General features: G+C 39.4%; 2 protein-coding genes across 2 annotated transcripts; both read left to right on the forward strand.

Moving 5' to 3' along the window:
* Positions 1-2226: 2226 nt before the first annotated feature.
* On the forward strand, positions 2227-16961 carry LOC122643852 (probable calcium-binding protein CML23). The gene is made up of 3 exons (XM_043837425.1): positions 2227-2514; positions 3161-3186; positions 16463-16961. Exons 1-3 carry the CDS (start codon positions 2227-2229, stop codon positions 16959-16961), a joined length of 813 nt encoding a protein of 270 aa, XP_043693360.1.
* On the forward strand, positions 12629-14934 carry LOC122642997 (peroxidase A2-like). Its single transcript, XM_043836628.1, has 4 exons — positions 12629-12850; positions 13000-13191; positions 13963-14128; positions 14501-14934. The coding sequence occupies exons 1-4, from the start codon at positions 12629-12631 to the stop codon at positions 14917-14919; spliced, it is 999 nt and encodes a 332-aa protein (XP_043692563.1). The 3' UTR covers positions 14920-14934.
* Positions 16962-19224: the final 2263 nt, after the last annotated feature.

Consider the following 19224-nt stretch of genomic DNA (forward strand, 5'->3'; position numbering starts at 1 on the left):
CATTATTGATGCATCATGTCAGTAATTTTATTTATTTATTTTTTTTTTGGGGGGTAGAATCATGTCAGCATATAATGCAGAGCATGATGGGAAAAAGATGATAACTCGAGTTTAAGTATACATTAATTACAACTGGTGACTTCTATAACTTCTAAAGCCTTTTGCAATAATGAGGGCCAAGTCAAGGCTCGCATAATAATCTTACCCAAATTGTCAACAAAAAAAAGAATTAAAATAGCTTTTTTCATCTTTTCTTCTTTTCATAAATGAGCACAAATAATATTTTCATGAGAAACCCGAATAGTCTGCAACTTAGATTGAATCCACAAAGGCCAGAATGTGAGAGAAGTGGCCTTTTTCGATCAATATTCAAACACATAAGAGGAATCAAACCCTTGAATCCCTCTCTCCCCCTTTCTTTTGTCTTTTTAGGAAAAAAGAAGCACACGCACGCTGAAGTGTGAAGGAATCCGGAGAATAATAAGTAATCATGTGCCCTTCTTTTAATTTTGGATATTATAAGAATCCTTTCAACCTATACCACAAAAAAAAAATGGATGAAAGACAAAGAGATCACTTCAACTCATGGAGAATAATATGGGATCATGAATTTTTATCCTATGCAGTTACTGCACGGTGCAGTATCGTGCGGTAACTGCAAAGGCCATGTGCATCATGTGGGGTCCACTATGCCACATGGCCTCTGTTGCGCCGCACGATGCAGTACTGCACCATGCAGTAACAAGAGGGATCATTTACACTTGACAGCAATTGCTAACAAAGCCTAGCTACCACAAGGTGTTAAACATTATTTTAAAAAGTCAAATTTGTTTCCATCTATCAAACAGTCAAAAGTAGGGTTGCAATAGGGTCAGATTGGGTTGGGCTTTTTAAAATCTCAACCCAACACTGAGTCCCTTTAGCTAGGCCCAGGCCAGGCCCGACTTAACTCAAGGCTAGAAAAATCCAACCCTGACCCGCCCTCAGGGTCAGGCTGGGCTGACCCTAATTGGCCTTGACCATGGGGAGGGGGAAGGGAAATGTAGGGGTTGAGTCAGACTGGAGGCTACAGGTGATGTAGGGGTTGGGCCAGGCTGGGGTGAAGATGAAGAAGAAGAAGAAGACAAAAAGAAAAAGTAGACAGGGTTGGGCTAGGATAGTCTAAGCCAGGCCGGGCTCAACTCAACCATGGCCCGACCTGACCTTCACTCAAGCCCAGAAATTTCCAATCCTGACCCACCCTCAGGGTCAGGGTATCTCAGTCCTAGCCTTGTTCGGGCCCAAGGCAGGCTCGGGCCATCAGGGCCAAACTTGTACCCTTAATCAAAAGTACCAAATTATTAGTTCACATAGTAAAATATATAAAACATGTGGAAATGGTTTTCCACATGATCCTTGTAGGATAATTTTTATCTTTTATTTAATTAGTTCATCATATTGTTTTTGTAACAAAGAACTCAGCCCATTCTTCAGGTAGACTGGTAAACCTAGGCTCATGTAAGACCCTCAACCCATGTGGATTAGGAAAATTCAAGGCCCATAAGAACCATGGAAGTTTGTGCAGGTAACCCCCAAAGGGGTAGAGAAGAATCAAACTTAGGACTTACAAATTGCTTCCATGGTTCAAGAGAACCTTGAATTTTCCTAATTCACATGAGTTGAATTTGTCATGTGATGAAGCTAGTGGGTCCTGGGCTACTTAATTGGGCCGCTACTGTATTGACTTATATATTGCGTACGTCCAATATCTCTAATGGTATGGGTTGGGCCAAATGAGGAAGGACAAATTCAAGTTTTAAAGTCAAAAGGTTTTGGGCTTTTGAAGGCATGATTACAAGGAAAATTAAACTCTCAGAAACGTTGAATTGAGGCAATACAAATCCAATCTGATAGGTGTGTAAAGGCAGATGTCAGGACTAAAATGTCACATGTTTCTCGCGTTTAGAGATTACCATTCCAAACATAACACTTGAAAGGGAGGAGATCCCAATTCGGATCCAGATCCTCTACTGCCGAGCGCCCGGCAAGACTGCTGCCCAAATACGGTGTTTCGTGCAATGACCACCTTATATCATATTAGAATTCACAAGCTGATCAGACAAATATATACATTTTGGAATACATTCTAGGTTGATTTCGTTCTTAGGGCTTCAAAACTCATGGTAGAATGCACAAGCTGATTAGGTTTTTCCTAGGGCTTAAAAAATAAAAAACGATTGCTCTTGGATGAAGAAAAACAAAGCATTACTTACAGAGCTTGGAGTTGCAGGTCGAACTGAAGTTGGAGAAGTTGCAGATCCAACGATGGTGGTCCTCGAACAAAGGTTGGAGAAGTTGGAGGTCCTCGAACCGAGCTTGGAGCAATGGCAGGTTCAACAATCAGGTCCAACAATGGTGGCCCTTCCCTTTTTTTCCTCTTTTCTCTTCGGTGTGGATCGATTAAGGGAACAACGCAGTGGTCATGGAGGTTCTAGGTCACGATTGGGAGGAAGACGAGTTGCAGCTGTGCAAAAGGTGTTAGATTTGGGATTTTCCCCAATTTACAACCATAAAATCCCTCAACGGTTTACTCAGTTTTGAAACCCCATTGGCAAGGGCAATTCTGTCAGTTTAAGTCTAATTTTTAATGCAGTTAGTCATGAACTGACGAAATGGGCTTATTTGTTACCGTTTGCAAACCTCAGGGGGGTACGCAGAATTTTCCAAAACTGGGGGGTAAAAATATCCTTTCGTCAAACCTCAAGGGTGGTATGTGTAAATTACCCTATTTTTAAATACCTAGATTACCCTTCCTTTTCACCTAGTAACTTGCTAATCTATTTAACCTACCATTCTTCTTCTATTTTTTACTATTTTTGTCATTAAAATAGTAAAAAATGAAAGCATCCACCCGCTTCTTCTCTCTCACATTTTTTACTCCATTCGTTTCTTTTTTCTTCAATTTTTCTATTTAATTAATTTTTTAAAGAGAGTCGATCTGTTCCATGGTTTTAGTGCACGGTATTGGGTGCTTTGAAGAGAGTCGATCTGTTCCATGGTTTTAGTGCACGATATCGGGCAATTATCGGTAACTGCAAAAGCGATATGATAATCTTGTCACGGTATCGGCTGGATCGATTGTATCAAACAAAATTACCCTTGAATCTCCTTAAAAAATGAGTTTTTTGACCATTTTACCTCTTCTCCGTACTGTGCTATTGATACGGTATCGACATGATATCGATGACTAGCAAAATCGGTACGTATCGCCCGATACAGGCGATACAATACCGATACTTAAAACCCTGATTTGTTCAAAGAACTATGAGGCTGAAATGTTGAATAAAAAATTAATTAAATAGAAAAATCGAAGAAAAAAAAAAAGAAAAAAGAATGGAGTAAAAACCGAGAGAGAGAGAGAGAGAGAAGAAGCGGGTGGGTGCTTTCAATTTTTACTATTTTAATAACAAAAATAGTAAAAAAATAGAAGAATGGTAGGTTAAATAGATTATCAGGTTACTAGGTGAAAAGCAAGGGCAATATTGGTATTTAAAAACATGAGTGTAGAAGGAGATGTAAAAGTTTAAAAGTAGGGTAGTTTTAGCAAAGAAGTTTAAGGTAGGATAGTTTTAATAAATATAGGCTAAGTGTAGGGAAGTGATAGTAATTGCTCCTTTCATAAATCAGCACAAAAGATATTTTCATGAGAAACCCGAATAGTCTGAAACTTAGATTGAATCCACAAAGGCCAGAATGTGAGAAACAAGCACACGCACGTTGAAGTGCGAAGGAATCCGAAGAATAGTAATCATGGAAAACCTGTGCCCTTCTTTTAAGTTTCATCTTATAGGAATCCTTTCAACCTATACCCAAAAAAAAAATGGATGAAAGACAGAGAGATCACTTCAACTCACGAAGAATAATTAGGGATCCTTTATACTTGACAGAAATTGCCAACAAAGCCTAGCTACCACAAGGTAGGCCAGGCCCGACCTTGACTCAAAGTTAGAAAAATCCAACCCTGGCCCGCTCTTAGGGTCGGGCTGGGCTGATCCTAATTAGCCTTGACCATGGAGAGGGGGCAGGGAAATGTAGGGGTTGAATCAGACTGGTGGGAAGGGTGATGTGGGGGTTGGGCCAAGCTGAGGTGAAGAAGAAGAAGAAAAAAACAGAAAGAAAAAGTAGATAGGGTCAGGCTAGGCTGGTCTAAGCCAGGTTGGGCTCAGCTCGAGGCCTCCACCCTAGCAAGACCTGACCTTCACTCAGGGCCAGAAATTTCCAACCTTGACCTGCCCTCAAGGTCAGGGTATCTCAATCCTAACCCTGTTCGGGCCCAAGGCGGGCTCGGGCCATCAGGGCCAAACTTGTACCCTTAATCAGAAGTACCAAATTATTAGTCCACATAGTAAAAAACATGTGGAAATGGTTTTCCACCTGGTTTTTTTTAGGATAATTTTTATCTTTTATTTAATTAGTTAATCTAATTATTTTTGTAACAAAGAAGTCACAGCCCATTCTTCAGGTAGACTGGTAAACCTAGGCTCATGTAAGACCCTCAACCCATGTGGATTAGGAAAATTCAAGGTCCATAAGAACCATGCAAGTTTGTGCAGGTAAACCCAAAGGGGTAGAGAAGAATCAAACTTAGGACTTACAAATTGCTTCCATGGTTCAAGAGAACCTTGAATTTTCCTAATCCACATGGGTTGAATTTGTCATGTGATGAAGCTAGTGGGCCCTGGGCTACTTAATTGGGCCGCTACTGTATTGACTTATATATTTCGTACGTCCAATATCTCTGATGGTATGGGTTGGGCCAAATGAGGAAGGACAGATTCAAGTTTTAAAGTCAAAAGGTTTTGGGCTTTTGAAAGCATGATTTCAAGGAAAATTAAACTCTCAGAAACATTGAATTGAGGCAATACAAATCCAATCTGATTGGTGTGTGAAGGCAGACGTCACGACCAAAGTGTCACATGTTTCTCGCGGGATCTTTATCGGCCCCAGTACTGGGGGTGCCAGTGCGCATCGTGCGGCTGGGCACCACCCATGTGTGCACGGTGGGGCCCACTGTGCACACATGGGCGGTGCCCAGCCGCACGATGCGCACTGGACCGCCCCCAGTACTGGGGGGGATAATTTTCCTTTCTCGCGTTTAGTGATTACTATTCCAAACATAACACTTAAAAGGGGGAAGATCCCAATCCTCTTCAACTACTTGGGCGTCCAATTTCTTTTCAATTGCCTATCCAATGATCAGGAGGATTTGAACACGCATCCCAACACCTAAGGATGCGTGTCCAAGTCCTCCCGCTGTTGGATGGGTGGTTGAAGAGGAGTTCGAATTGGAGAATAATTTTTTCCGAGGGCGACAAAGAAATGTATCCTGGTGAAAACCAACAAAAAAAAGAAAAAACAAAGAAGTTTATCCATGCTAGTCAAGCAATATCGTTAGTTATTAATTAGAGAGACTAAAAACTAATTATATTTAAGGAGAGGATTCTCTGAGCCAGCAGGTTTTTTTTTTTTTTAAATCGTTCTTTCACTTCCTTAAAAATGAATGTGAGGAGACGCATTGTATGCCTAAGGCTCAGAGGACTTTTTTTCTTTCTTTCACTTATATGTGTTTTTAGTTATATGTATGTAAGGTTGCAATTATGAGTAAATAGTTTGTTTACTAATTAACAATTAGACTTTTAGGTAAATAATACTATTTATTAATGTAATGTTAGACTCACATAAGGCAATCCTAGTAGAATCACGCAATACGATCCTACCCTTTTACTTTTACTTTCAGAAGGGTACAAAGAGATTGAGTTTCAAAACTAATAAATAACTTGCTAAGGGGAGAGTAAAAGAAGCTTTTGAAAATTAGGGTTTTGCTTTATCAGTCTTTTTCTCTTCCCAAATTGCTCTTCTCCATCAGTAGTGAAATAGGGTTTTGAACCCTAGTGAGAGTCAATTCTATTTTTCCTATGCAATCATTGTTCCATAAATTAATAACCAAGTTTTCTTTGCTAGCATCTCAAGTTTAAGTGATAAATTCCTTTGGAGGTATTGCAATTCTGGTAAAAAGATGAAACATTGAAACCCTGGTTTTATGTTTCATTTGAAAACCTTAATGCCTACGAGGAACCGTTCTTAGTTGAAAATTTTTTATTTGGCATTGTCGTCTACAACAACTCAAGCATCATCCTGAAGTTTAGCATACTCATAAATTTTAATTCTGGTAATCTCTCAACCAAGGTTTAAGAACTCATCTCGAGTACAGGTTTTGGCTTGGCCAAAAAGTGAGTTGGGCCGAGATTTCGTTATCGGCAAGTTGGTTTTTTTTATTTTTTTGAACTTGATGACTGTTTATGGTGGGTATTAGACCTAGTTTAGTCATAAAAGTTGGTATACATCCTATTTTGGACCATTTAAACACAATGGTACTATAAACTTTTAAAAAATCAAAGTCCAAATAGGAGTTTCACTTAGTGGGAAACCAGGACATATACTTATTTATGCCTAATATCATTTAAGTAAATATTTTTGTATTTGTATTTCATTTAAGAGATTATTCATAAATAAGCACATACCCCTTATTTGAATCCAATAAAAATAGTTAAAAAAAAAAATCAAATTCCAAAGGATAAAAAGTCAATTCCCCCAGTTCAAGAACAAAAATTGAATTTTCAACAGTAGGTGCAATTTTCAACTTTCTAATGTTGGGGTTTTCTCATATCTAAAAATTTTATAAATCTTAATATGGTAAAACATTGCTAATTAAAAACCAAAAGTGCGATAAAATATTCATTTGATTTGATGTCCAAAAAAATATTTTCATTCAGAGTGATTTTGACACACACCAAATTAAGTTTGACCAGGACATAACTCCTTTCTATTTTGACTTTCATCTCATCTTGAGATTTTGAAATGGCGAGATCTCGCGAATTCGTGAACCATGCTCTCAACCACTATTTCTAATCAACTCTAATCCTCCATACGTAAAGCAAATGTCGAATTTTCTATAGAACAGATCTAGGAGGAGCAAACCAATAGATTGCAATAGCACAATTTAACTGTTGTCCTAAGGCTCGCTCATTATTCTCTCCTCCAAAAAAAATAAAAAAAACACACACACATACACACACAAAACAAAACAAAACAAAACCAATAAATCTTCCATGTGTAAAATTAAGAAAAGTCGCTAACCCCCATTTGGGGTTTCTCAACCTACCCTTTGCTTAACTTGTGCCTCATCTAACCCATTAAGATGCTTTAGAGATAATGATTGTCAAAAGTTGGGAGACTTGGCGCTTTTTGAATGCGACTCTTTTGAGTGAAATTTGGGCCTACCTAGTTTTCACTCCGGCATCGTGCTCCCTCCTCGATTGTCGATACTTGATAGCATGGCTGCTATTTTTGACCATTCATGCAACGATTCGATTAGCACTACACTACAATCTTTGAATTGCATGGTTAATTCACCGCAAATCAACATTGGTTTCCTAATAATTAAGAGCTGGCTAGCTCTGTCTTCTTCTTACAATTTTCCATGAAAAGAGCCGACAAATTACTTGAAATCATCTTTTCTAGGAAGGAATTTCTCTTCATCATTTTATTACGGTTGGATTAAAGACTCAATGGGCTCGTGGGTGCCACAAGAATTGTCTCCTTTCTAGAATATCTCCTTTGGGGTCAAATAAAGATTTTGAGTTTGAATCATCAATTATAGTACGTTGCATGGGATGTGCATGCATCATCTTCTCTTCTTTGGACCAATCTCAACATCCTAATCATCATCTTAACAAATAGCTACTATTGTAATTTGTAAATGCAAGGACCATGCAAAATACATACACAAAAATTAGCACAAAAGTAGAGGAAGAAAGGAGGGGAGGAAAAAAATAAAGTTTTTCTTCACCACACTATCTTAGGGTTCACAAACCCCTATAGGGTTTAAGTATCTTCCCCAAAATACATTTTGATACACTCCCATGCGCATCGAGTCCCTGAATGAATTCTCATTCACCATGACCTAAGAAAAACTTAGTAAAAAAAAAGGGGTAAAGCTTGATGCTTAGTTGGTTACACTTAAGCGCGTTGTAGTTTTTCAACTTGGTTTTGGCGCGCGCCTAGCTCATATCGCCTCAAGTATGCAGATTGTCTGCCTCTTAGCGAGAAGATATGTAAGAGAATCCAATCTTGGAAAGGAAGGGTCCTCTAGACTGAACGTTTGGAGCTCATCAAGTCTATTCTCAATATTACTCCATGAAAGCGATTAAACCATATGTTTGTGGTGTTAACAAATGAACAGATCAGTTAGCGCTCAGATGCGTGCTAACGTGCGCAGAAGGAGATGAAATCATTCTCGCGATTCACATGTCAAAGTGCTTCGAAAGGTGTCAACAGGTGCGTGGAGCCGACATACTTCCATCTAAGAAATAGGGGGTGAAAAAGCAAGACGAAGAAGAGGTACGTGGTTCCTTTGAGAATTAGAACTTAGAATCGAACCACCTTACAATAAGGGATATCTTGAATAGTAAAAAAGTTATTTTGAGCAACAAGACTCTCTTCTACAGTTATTTTGGTCCACATACTTGAGAGGTCATTATAGTTCCAAATGAACTTTGTTCATTTTGATGTACCATAGATTGATGTCTGCACTGGTTATATATTGGTACACTAGATTTACAATGGTCTTGTTTGAATAAAAGAGATGTACCACAGATTAATGTGATATTCATGAATCATCACCACCACCACCACTATGACCACAAAATAGAAGAAATTCTTGCATCTTCTCCGCCAATTATGTATTGGTTCTCTCTCTCTCTCTCTCTCTCTCTCTCTCTCTCTCTCGTTTTTAATGAGAATCTATTGAAGTGAATTTTGGAAGTTCACTCTTATATCTTCTCCGCCGATTGTGTAACATGTATAGAGAGAAAGGTGAGAGAGTTGATTGTCAAAACTTGGCGCTTTTCAATGTGAGTGTTTTGAAGTGATGAAATGTAGTAGAAGGCCCTTTCACTCCGACATCATGATCCCTCGATTATCGATAGCATGGCTCCTATTTTTGACCAAGCAATGATTTAATTAGCACTACCCAACATACTTATTTTAGCTAATTCTTACCTAGCCTACTTGGATCCTTGCATGGTTTCACAATTCAGATCGTCTATCGCGTGCTGCCCATAGCGGTTTGTGCGGTGCAGACTGAATCGTGCACATAATGATTGCCTTATCTCTGCCTAAACCTCTTACTCAAGTAGGAGTAAGACAGTCATTATGCACGTGGCCCAATCTAGACCACACAAACTGCTACAAACAACACGCCATAGAAGATATGGATCCATGGTTTCACCGCTAATCAACATTGGTTTCCTAATAAGAGTTAGCTAGCTAGCTCTGTCTTCTTCTTACATTCCATGGAAAGAGAGCCAAAAAGAGTTGAAATTATCTCTACTAAAAGGACGGAGTTTTTCTTCACTTTCATCATTTTATTGCAGTTTTGGATGACAGGCTGTATGGGCTTGTGGGTACCACAAGAACTTTCTCGTCTCTAGAATCTCTCCGTTAGTCCCAAAAAAAAAAAAAAGATTTGAGTTTGATTAATCGCCAATTATAGTACGTTGCATGGGATGTGCATGCATGGGAGCAGCTGACATCATCTTCTCTCCCTTGGACTAACTTAATCCACATCCAACTCAACTCGTAAATAGCTACTCGATCTTACCAAAAAAAATTCGTAAATAGCTACTACTGTAAATACGAAAGATCGATTTTGAGAAAAAAATAACAAAAGAGTTTTCTTTCAACACATGCTGAAGGTTTCACCACATTATTCTAAGGTTCACAAATCCATATAGGGTTTTAGTAAATTTCGTAAAAAACTTTTCCGATACAATCCAATGCACATCTGAAATCTGATGGTGAATGGATTCTCATTCACCATCGCTTAAGGAAAACTTGATCCAAAAAAACCATGAGGGTAAAGCTTGGTGCATGATTGGTTTCATTGAGCTTAGAATTGAACCTCCTTAATTACATTAATAGGTGACATTTTAAATAGTGAAAAAATTATATCATTATGGTGTTTTTTTTGCCTCATATTGAAAGAGGGTTTGTCTCTCTCTCTCTTCTGTGCCACATAATACGATGAAAACTTATTGTCACCATGCATAGTTACAGCAAGCTTTACTCAAAAAGAAAGATAATTAGGTGCATGGAACCTATTTGATCAATTTTACAAGGAGCCCGCCCTGCATTTTAAGTCGGGACGGGTTATACTTTCTTTTGGGTCCTTTGAAACCCTAACCTGACCCAAACCCTATCTTAATCATACTCATCTGATCTCATTAGGAATGAGACAAGGCGGTCGAGGCAGGCTTATTCTTAGGGTTGTAAACGGATCAAATTCGGCTCGGATAGTGCTATATCCGCATCCGCATCCGCATCTGATTAGCTATCGGACGGATTGGGATAGTGCTAAACGGATATGGACACGGATACGGATCGGATATTTTATCCGTTTACATGCAAATATAGCTTTTCGGATAGTTATAGCCTATCCGTATCCGCATCCGTTTAGCTTTCGGATGGATTCGAATAGTGTTAAACGGATATGGACACAGATACGGAAACGAAAACGGATTTCGGCTGGTTCATTTACACCCCTACTTATTCTTATGTTCTTTAAAACCCTAACCTGCACCAAACCCTATAATATTGGTCATACCAAACTCATCCCTTTAAGGGCGGACGAGGTGGGGGCGGGTCTCTATTTGACCAAGCTATCTTATTACCATTCCATACCTAATTATGTAGAAATATTTAACCATCCAATGGTCCAAATTAATGTGTTATTTTGGGGGCCGGATTATGTTAATGATATCGAGTTCAATTAAAACTTACCATTTACTATGAGCTACCATTAATTTGCACCTAATTATCATTGCCACCGTCATTATCGATCATTAAGATAGTTCCAATTATAGAGAAGATAGTGCTGTCTCACCGCCATGAGATGTTGTTGCTTTTGAGCCTTTCTTGACAAATTGGCCAATCTCTTTCCTCTGATTGCGGGATGGAGGGCTGAACATAATATTATAGTGGTTGGTCCTTCTCCAATATCTACTTCTCTAGCTATCTTCTTATGCTTCCTTTTAAGTCTTCTTCTCAATAATAAATTTATTGGGATTTGTTCTATTAGGTGAAAGGAGCAACTACTAAATATGCAATTCGACTCCTCTGCTTTCGCCTACCCCTATTGCTGTGTGTGCGCCCCACACACAAGCAAGGTGGAATGTACCGTCTTGCCCGAGCAGGGTAAGATGGTGCTTTCCGCCACGCTTGTGTGTGGAGGCGCACGGTAGTACCAGGCAGGCGGAAGTAGAGGAGTCGGATCCCTAAATATGGGGGAGAGCCGGAGAGGGAATGATTAAACTCTCAATCTTATGATTCTCTTAGGCCCTCTTTATTTAAAGGGGAAGGTGGGGTGGGATTGTTGAAAAGATGAATGGGACCCACATGTTGGTGGGATTTTATTGGGGGTGAAAATGTTAAGATGAAGTTACTTTTTTCATGAATAGTAATTTGGTGGGACTTTGGATAGACTTATAAATGGGGTTTTGAAGTGGCACATCAACAGACAAAGCAATTAATGATGTTCCTTCAGCTTTTATAAGTTTATCAACCCAGGATTACTAAACAAGGTCCCGAAATTGATAATATATACTAGAGTTTATTGTAAAAGTTTTTTTGGATTACACATACACCATAGAATCTATGGGCATGGGTGTAATTTTACCAAAAAAAAAAAACAGTTACACTTAAGTGTGTCATAAACTTCTTTATTTATTGCCATGCATCCACGAAATTCATCTATTCGTTGAATAAGTGATGTTAAAATGATTCTTACTCCAAGAATTCTTTAGCGTAACTGGTGGTTTTATTGAATCACTGTGGACTAGTGTTTTAATTTTATATTTATTAACATTGTTTCGGATACAATTGGTACATCGCAAAATAACTATGTCTCTAACATCTTTATGCTTATCCTTTACCTGGCCAACTTTAGCTGGATTGAAACATATGAACCACGTAAATTTTTGTATTTATTATATGATTGTTGTTTGCGATTTTCATTCTGTTTTTTTCATCGTGTTAGGTGTTTCGTTTCTCAACTTATCCGTTTACAAAATTGTAGGGATGTGGCACAACTAGATGTATTGTCCATATAGATTCCATAATGGATGTGTTTGTTAGGTCCATAAAATCCGCTGCTAGTAGAGGTTATATATGCGGCTTTACAGTGGCTACAATCAAATGGATTAGAAATTAAAGGTCCTCCTCATCTTCAACATCATAGGATATATAGAATATACTGGTTAGAAACTTCAAAACTTACTCCCATACCAGCTCGTTTGTCTCACTCATTGACTAATGACGAGTGATCTTGAAATTACAAAATGTGAAAGTTGAAACTGGCGGTGCTCGGTGACAGTGCCAGGGAAGTGTATCTATAAATAGGAGTGCTTGTAATTAGAGTGATATATAAGAAAGCACAGTTTAGAGTGGGGAACTAGTAAGGAAGAAAAGGAGCAAGAAAGGAAGAAAGGAAGAAGCTTTTTTGGTGCTGCTTCAAATTAACTGAAGAATTGAAATGAAGGGTGGAAACTCAAACATTATAGCTACAGGTGTTGTTGTAGCAATTTGGTTGATGGGTTTGGGTTCAATAAATGCTCAATTGAATTCCACATTCTACGCAAGCACCTGCCCAAATGTGTCGAGCATCGTTAGTGGGGTTATCCAAACAGCTTTACAATCCGATGCTCGAATTGGTGCTAGCCTCGTTCGGCTTCATTTCCATGATTGCTTTGTTGATGTAATTAATTAGTTAAACATTCATTCATTCATTTACTCTGCATCAGCTCCTTCCTTCAATTACTTTCATTTCCTTTAGAATTAAGTTTTTAATTAATTAATTAATTTCTTGAATTGGTTATTAACTTTTAACTAATTGATATATATTAGGGTTGCGATGGGTCAATTCTGTTGGACAACAGTGCGAGCATACAGAGTGAGAAAGATGCAGCTCCAAACACAAACTCCACTAGGGGCTTCGATGTAGTTGACAACATAAAGACAGCCCTAGAGAACTCCTGCCCTGGTGTTGTGTCTTGTGCTGATATCCTTGCCATAGCAGCTGAAGCTTCTGTTTCTTTGGTATGTCTAGCGGCTTCCATGAGTTTGAGGCTTTTTTGTATATTTTTTTTTACTTTCGTTAATACAATCTGATCTTTAGCAGAAAAATATACATATATACATATAGGGGCTTCGATGAGTCCGAAAAGATTAATAGACAATGGTGGGGGGTTCCCACCCCATCTACATCGTACATGGGTGTAGGACCCATCTCAGCTGGCACATGATACTTACACCCATATATGATGTGGTTGGTGTGGAGACCAGCTTCACGTGGGGAGTGGATCTAGACTCCTAGACTCTAAGGTCATTCTACTCAGATGTTCAATCAGGTTTTCGAATGAGAGTCATTCTTGTACACCTTTAAGCGGACACATGAAATTCACTCACTCTCTTAGATTTCATCTGCACCTAAAGGCATATGAGAATGGATACCGTACCAGAACCTGATCTGGACTCCTCAACTCAATAGCCACATATATGAAAGGTTCAAGCTTCAAGACCTGGAATGTTCAATATGAGATCGATGATAGAACTAATCAAATTTCATTGAGATCTGACCCAGAATCACTTGATTATGGAGATTTGACCCATTGATGGTCAGGGTATTCTCAATTATTATATTGTCACATCACCAATGACAAAGGAATTCTTACTTTTCCGTGGGAATCTTTCGAGAACTTCAATGAATACATGATACAAAACAAAAGCATGCATGCATCAAGATTTTGAGTGATTGATGAAATATTTTTGTTTTGCTTTCACAAATCAATTTCCATAATATGTTTGTAGGCTGGGGGTCCTACTTGGAGTGTTCTATTAGGGAGAAGGGATGGCACCACTGCCAACCAAGCCGGAGCCAATACCTCTATTCCATCTCCATTTGAGAGCTTAAGCAATCTCACGTCCAAGTTTTCAGCCGTTGGACTCAGCACCACTGATCTAGTTGCACTATCTGGTAATAGAAATTTAATTTTGGATAAATTATAGAGTCACCCCCTGGTTTTCAAAAATCAAGGGGTGATTTGAGTTTCATTTGAAAATAAGGAGGTGATGTGAAATTTATTCAAAATTATTAACCTCCACTTCATGTTTCGTGATGCAATGAGTGGCTTGAAACCCTGAAGTTTGGACTTTTGGGTTGAACACCATCAAATAATATTAAAGCAGCACACGGGTTCTCCATACACGTACCCACCATGTCGATGTCATTGGCTGGAAACCCTGAAGCTCGGGCTTTTGGATTGACTCATCAATTCTAGACAATTGTAGACATATAATCTTGTTACTAGCTCCATGGATTGATTTCTTTACATGTATTTATTTTTAGGTGCTCATACATTCGGGCGTGCTCAATGCCGGACTTTCAGCAATCGCCTATACAATTTCAGTGGCACAGGCAGCCCTGACTCAACACTAGACTCATCTTACTTGGCTACTCTTCAACAAACATGTCCTCAAAATGGTAGTGGGAGTACAGTTACCAATCTTGATGTCTCAACTGGTGATACCTTCGACAGTAACTATTACTCCAACCTTCAAAACAACAAAGGTCTTCTCCAATCTGATCAAGAGTTGTTCTCCACAACTGGAGCTTCCACCATCTCCATTGTCAACACCTTCAGTAGCAATCAGACTGCCTTCTTTGAAAACTTTGCTTCATCCATGATAAATATGGGAAACATTAGCCCATTGACTGGGAGCAGTGGAGAAATTAGGTCAAATTGTAGGAAGGTTAATGGAAGTTAAAACTTTTAATTAGGATATATAATCCCAACTTCAGTTCAATGATAAACCTTAATTTGTAAGAATAATTGAGATGTTGGGCGTCATGGAGGTATAGTCCTACATCGATCTTTGGTACTTTCATATACTTGAAGAGTTCCCTCCATGTAATACCTTAAGGTTTTGGGTTGGACTCTCCAGCTATTTTGTATTTGTATTTGGTTTTCCTAATTCAATGAAGTAATTTGGTTGTGCTGCCTTTAATTTTCTCTCATTCAATCTTCAATTCTCCACATTTAATGGTTAATAATGGACTGGACTTGCTTTGATGGGCTCTCTCTGGTTGGGCCCAATATGGATCAATAATATGGATTTGGCCTTATGGGTTGGACTTACAAATACCGGCCGCTCTTGGATTGAACCTTTAATCTATGAATTCATAAATAAAAAAAGAATTCCTTCTTGGTTGTGCTGCCTTTTTTTTCACCGATTCATCTCCAATTCTCCACATTTAAAGTGTTAATGGGCTGGACCTTCCCTGATGGGTTCTCTACCTAAGCATTCTAGAATGCATTTCCAAAGTTGTAGCTCTTTCTTTTAAAGGAGAATGTTCTCTGTGCTACAGCACAACCTGCGCCCAGGGACATGGGCAGCCTGTGCAGGGGGGCAGGTTGGTCATTGCGCCCACCCCCATGTGCCTGGGCGCAGGCTGCGCTGCGGCATAGAGAACAACACGTCAACACCCCTTCTTTTAAATATAAAGTCATTCCTTGGGGCTTCCGAACAAGTTAGAGTACTATGGGTGTCAACAAGTCGGGCCTTGTCAGTTTCAGCAGGCCTAAATAGTCCCCAATAATTTAGCGGATCCAGATCCTCTACTACCAAGCTGCCCGGCAGGACCGTGCTGCCCAGACACTGTGAGGTGCGCAATGACCGCCTTACCCCCACTCGGGCAAGGCGCTCGGGCAGGGGTAAGGCGATCATTGCACGTCTCACCGTTTCTAGACAGCATGGTCCTGCCGGGCAACTCGACAGTAGAGGATCCAAATTGCAATTTAAGGCACCACATAGTTACCAATCGGGGCCTCGTAGGCTAGGGGATGGACACCTAAGTTAGATAGTGAGACAACCTTCTAAGTCCGATGGCTCCTTCACCTACTTTGGGCTGAGTTCTGCCTCCGTTTTGACACCCCTAACCCTAGTTGAACACACACACACACACACACACACACACAAAAACCACTAATTTGAAGTGTCTTTAAGTTTTGAACAAGACCCTTATACAGTAGGACCAAAAATATGATCCTCTAGGTCGTATCACTTTACTCACTCAGTCACTCCACCTATTATTTAATTTTTGTTTCCGCTTAACGAGATCAAAACCGCGTGCCGTACGTGAAGTGAAGCGTGATCTCTACTCTTACTATATTAAGTATACTGACCAAACAGGACTTCATCAATACTGTGTTGGTTAAATTTCTCTCTCGTCGCTTCGACCCAACAGAAAAAGAAGCACTAGCAGCGGCAAGAAGCAAAGTCACGAAAAAGTAGTGAGTCCCCAAATGAGTTCTGAAAACCCTAGCCTGAAATCTTCTGTTTATCTGGATAACATGGAGGAGATTAAGAAGGTTTTCAAGCGATTTGATGTTAATGGCGACGACAAGATCTCTGCCACTGAGCTCGATAATGTTCTCAACGTCCTTGGTTCTGAGACTTCGCCAGATGAGATCAAACGGATGATGGCTGAGATTGATACTGATGGTGATGGCTTCATCGATCTCCAAGAGTTCGCTGATTTTCACCGTGGAGTTAACAACGGAGATGCGAGGAGTACTGTTGATGGAATGAGGGAATTAAAAGATGCTTTTAATCTGTTCGATCGGGACAAGAACGGTTTGATATCAGTGACGGAGCTTTACTCGATTTTGAAGAACTTGGGCGAGAACTGCTCCCTCCACGACTGCTCCAAGATCATTAGCTCCTTTGATGCCGATGATGATGGCAACGTTAACTTTGTGGAGTTCAAGAAGATGATGATGACTAACAGCAGAGCTTCCTCTCATTAGGCTTGAATCTGTGAATCTTGACTTTAACGGTGGAACGAGGATAGGAGGCGACGCCATAGTTGCTTTCTCATTTAGTTTGTTCTAATGTGAAAGAATACAACATCAGACGGTAAGGTTTCTATTTTCTGTAACTCTGATTTCTTGTAGAGACAATTCAATTCAACTCAGAGGAAGTACTTTAGTCTTTAGGTTTAGAATTAGGGTTTCACTTTCATTAAATGTTGGGGACTACTAGTACGGTACTACCTCCAATCCCTGTGTTTACGGCTTCTTGTGATTACGTTTCAAATGGACTAACTCCTTGGTCATTCTGCCTCTCCCTCTCTTGGATTCCAATCAAGAACCGGTCGGGTAGGGGAAAACAAAGCCAAATCGATTCTTATTGTATTGGTTTTGGGCTGGGGTATGACTGGACCGATTGAAAACCAAACCGATCAATATCTAGACTGAAATTGAACCGATTAAAACCAATTTATAAAAAAAAAAATTTGATTATGAGCTTATGAATAAGTGAATTGATTATCCATTGATTTCAATATTAGTGAGAACATTTTTTATTGTAAAGAGACAACAACAACAACCATAACCTTATCCCAACTAAATGGGGTCGGCTACATGGATCCGAAGAGGCTATGATAGTAAAAGAAATAAGAGAAGTAAAAAGAAGTACAAGAAGTAAAAGAGAGAAGAATACGAGGTTAGGAATAAGGAAATTAATAAATACGAGGTTAGGAATAAGGAAATTGATTTGTAACAATGTCTCCATTGATTTCCTTGTTCACTATACAAAATTACTTAGACATTCAAATGAATAATTTGATTGTAAGATTCATTTTATGATTTCAATTTTAGTTTTTTTTTTTTTTGGTAGGATGATTTCAATATTAGTTACCTTCTCAATGATTAGTTATCTTCTCTTTACAAAATAGAATACATTATATTTATTCTAATTACAACATGAACACATCAAATCAATTTAAGGCACCATACGGTTATCAATCATTTAGATAAACGAGCCTTGTAGGTTAGGGCATACTGATCCATATTTGGCCTAATGGTAATCGGGTTATAAACAGACTAATTGGCTCATCGGACTACAATCAGGCTCTAAACGGGCCCTAAATGGTTTATACTCATGTTAAATGGGCTTAAACGGGTTAATCGGGCTATAAACAGTCAGTCACACAGTCCCAATTGGCTGCCTGTCTGGCTACAACCAAACACCTGTATCGATCATTTCCTTAATTGGTCTAGGCCCTGCACCGGAACATTTAGTAATCAGTTGGCCTGGTGTGAGACTTTAATCAATCGGGCCTGACCCCTAAGTTAGACAGTGAGACAATCCTCAAAGTTTGATGGTGGAAAATTATCTCCGCCAATTTTCTGCCCGGCCCAGTTCCCCAGTTCCTCTAATAGGGGTAAGTGAATCCCACCTGGGCAGAGTGTTTGGATAGGGGTAGGGTGGTCATTCCAGTCCCCCCTTGTTAGAGGAATTGGGGAACTGGGCCAGGCATGAAACTGGAGGTGATAAAGATCCGTTTGATGGCGCTTCTTCACCTACTCTGATCTAAATGGGCTGAGCTCAGACATGGCTAACGACAAGTCTCCTTGGTAATTTATAATATAAATAGCTCCATTCACAGACCAACCCATAAGGCCCAATGGGCCAAACCCACTTGTACCCGCACTGTGGTCTGAGCTTTGAACCCATTGACAGGACCAAACTCCTACATGGCTACATCCTTGGTTGGACCCGGCCCTACTGACTTCGGACTTTGGAGTGTATTTCCTAAACACTCTTTTCTGCGAGTCTGGGTATAAAGAACAGGTTTTTGGTTTTACCATCCTTTCTTCCTAGTAGAACTGTCCATGAAGGGCCTCCTGGCGTAGGCCAATAGTTTTAAGTTGTAATTAAGAATACAAGTTTCTATAACTGAGAATTAATAAGGTTAATTATGATGGGGTTTTTTTTTTGGACTTCATTTTGTATAGACGAAAACTAAAAGTTTGACATTGGCCACGTCCGAATGTGTGGGGACGAGAGAATGACAAAAATCATAATAGAATATGGAACCATTGTATGGATTTTTTCTTTGCTAATAGACTGATACCACTTATTGGGCCTTGGGTAGAACTCATCCTTAAAAAACTAGTCGTTACAGAGAGAAGGAATGAAATTGTTAACTGATAATATAACAAGATCATTGGTGCCCATGCCATGGGCTGCAAACAAAGCCTTTATAACAGGTAGGGTGTGAAAGGG

This window comes from Telopea speciosissima, chromosome 10 (genome assembly GCF_018873765.1).
Source record: "Telopea speciosissima isolate NSW1024214 ecotype Mountain lineage chromosome 10, Tspe_v1, whole genome shotgun sequence".
In the NCBI taxonomy this organism is placed as follows: Eukaryota; Viridiplantae; Streptophyta; class Magnoliopsida; order Proteales; family Proteaceae; genus Telopea; species Telopea speciosissima.

Excerpts from the sequence above, each read along its gene's own strand:
- LOC122643852 (XM_043837425.1), top strand. The coding sequence starts at position 2,227 with ATGAAGAAAAACAAAGCATTACTTACAGAGCTTGGAGTTGCAGGTCGA. Across the intron at positions 2,515-3,160 it reads GAGTTGCAGCTGTGCAAAAG|TTTTTTGACCATTTTACCTC; the intron begins GTGTTAGATTTG and ends TTAAAAAATGAG. Across the intron at positions 3,187-16,462 it reads GACCATTTTACCTCTTCTCC|TTCTGAAAACCCTAGCCTGA; the intron begins GTACTGTGCTAT and ends TCCCCAAATGAG.
- LOC122642997 (XM_043836628.1), top strand. The coding sequence starts at position 12,629 with ATGAAGGGTGGAAACTCAAACATTATAGCTACAGGTGTTGTTGTAGCA. Across the intron at positions 12,851-12,999 it reads TCCATGATTGCTTTGTTGAT|GGTTGCGATGGGTCAATTCT; the intron begins GTAATTAATTAG and ends GATATATATTAG. Across the intron at positions 14,129-14,500 it reads TGATCTAGTTGCACTATCTG|GTGCTCATACATTCGGGCGT; the intron begins GTAATAGAAATT and ends ATTTATTTTTAG.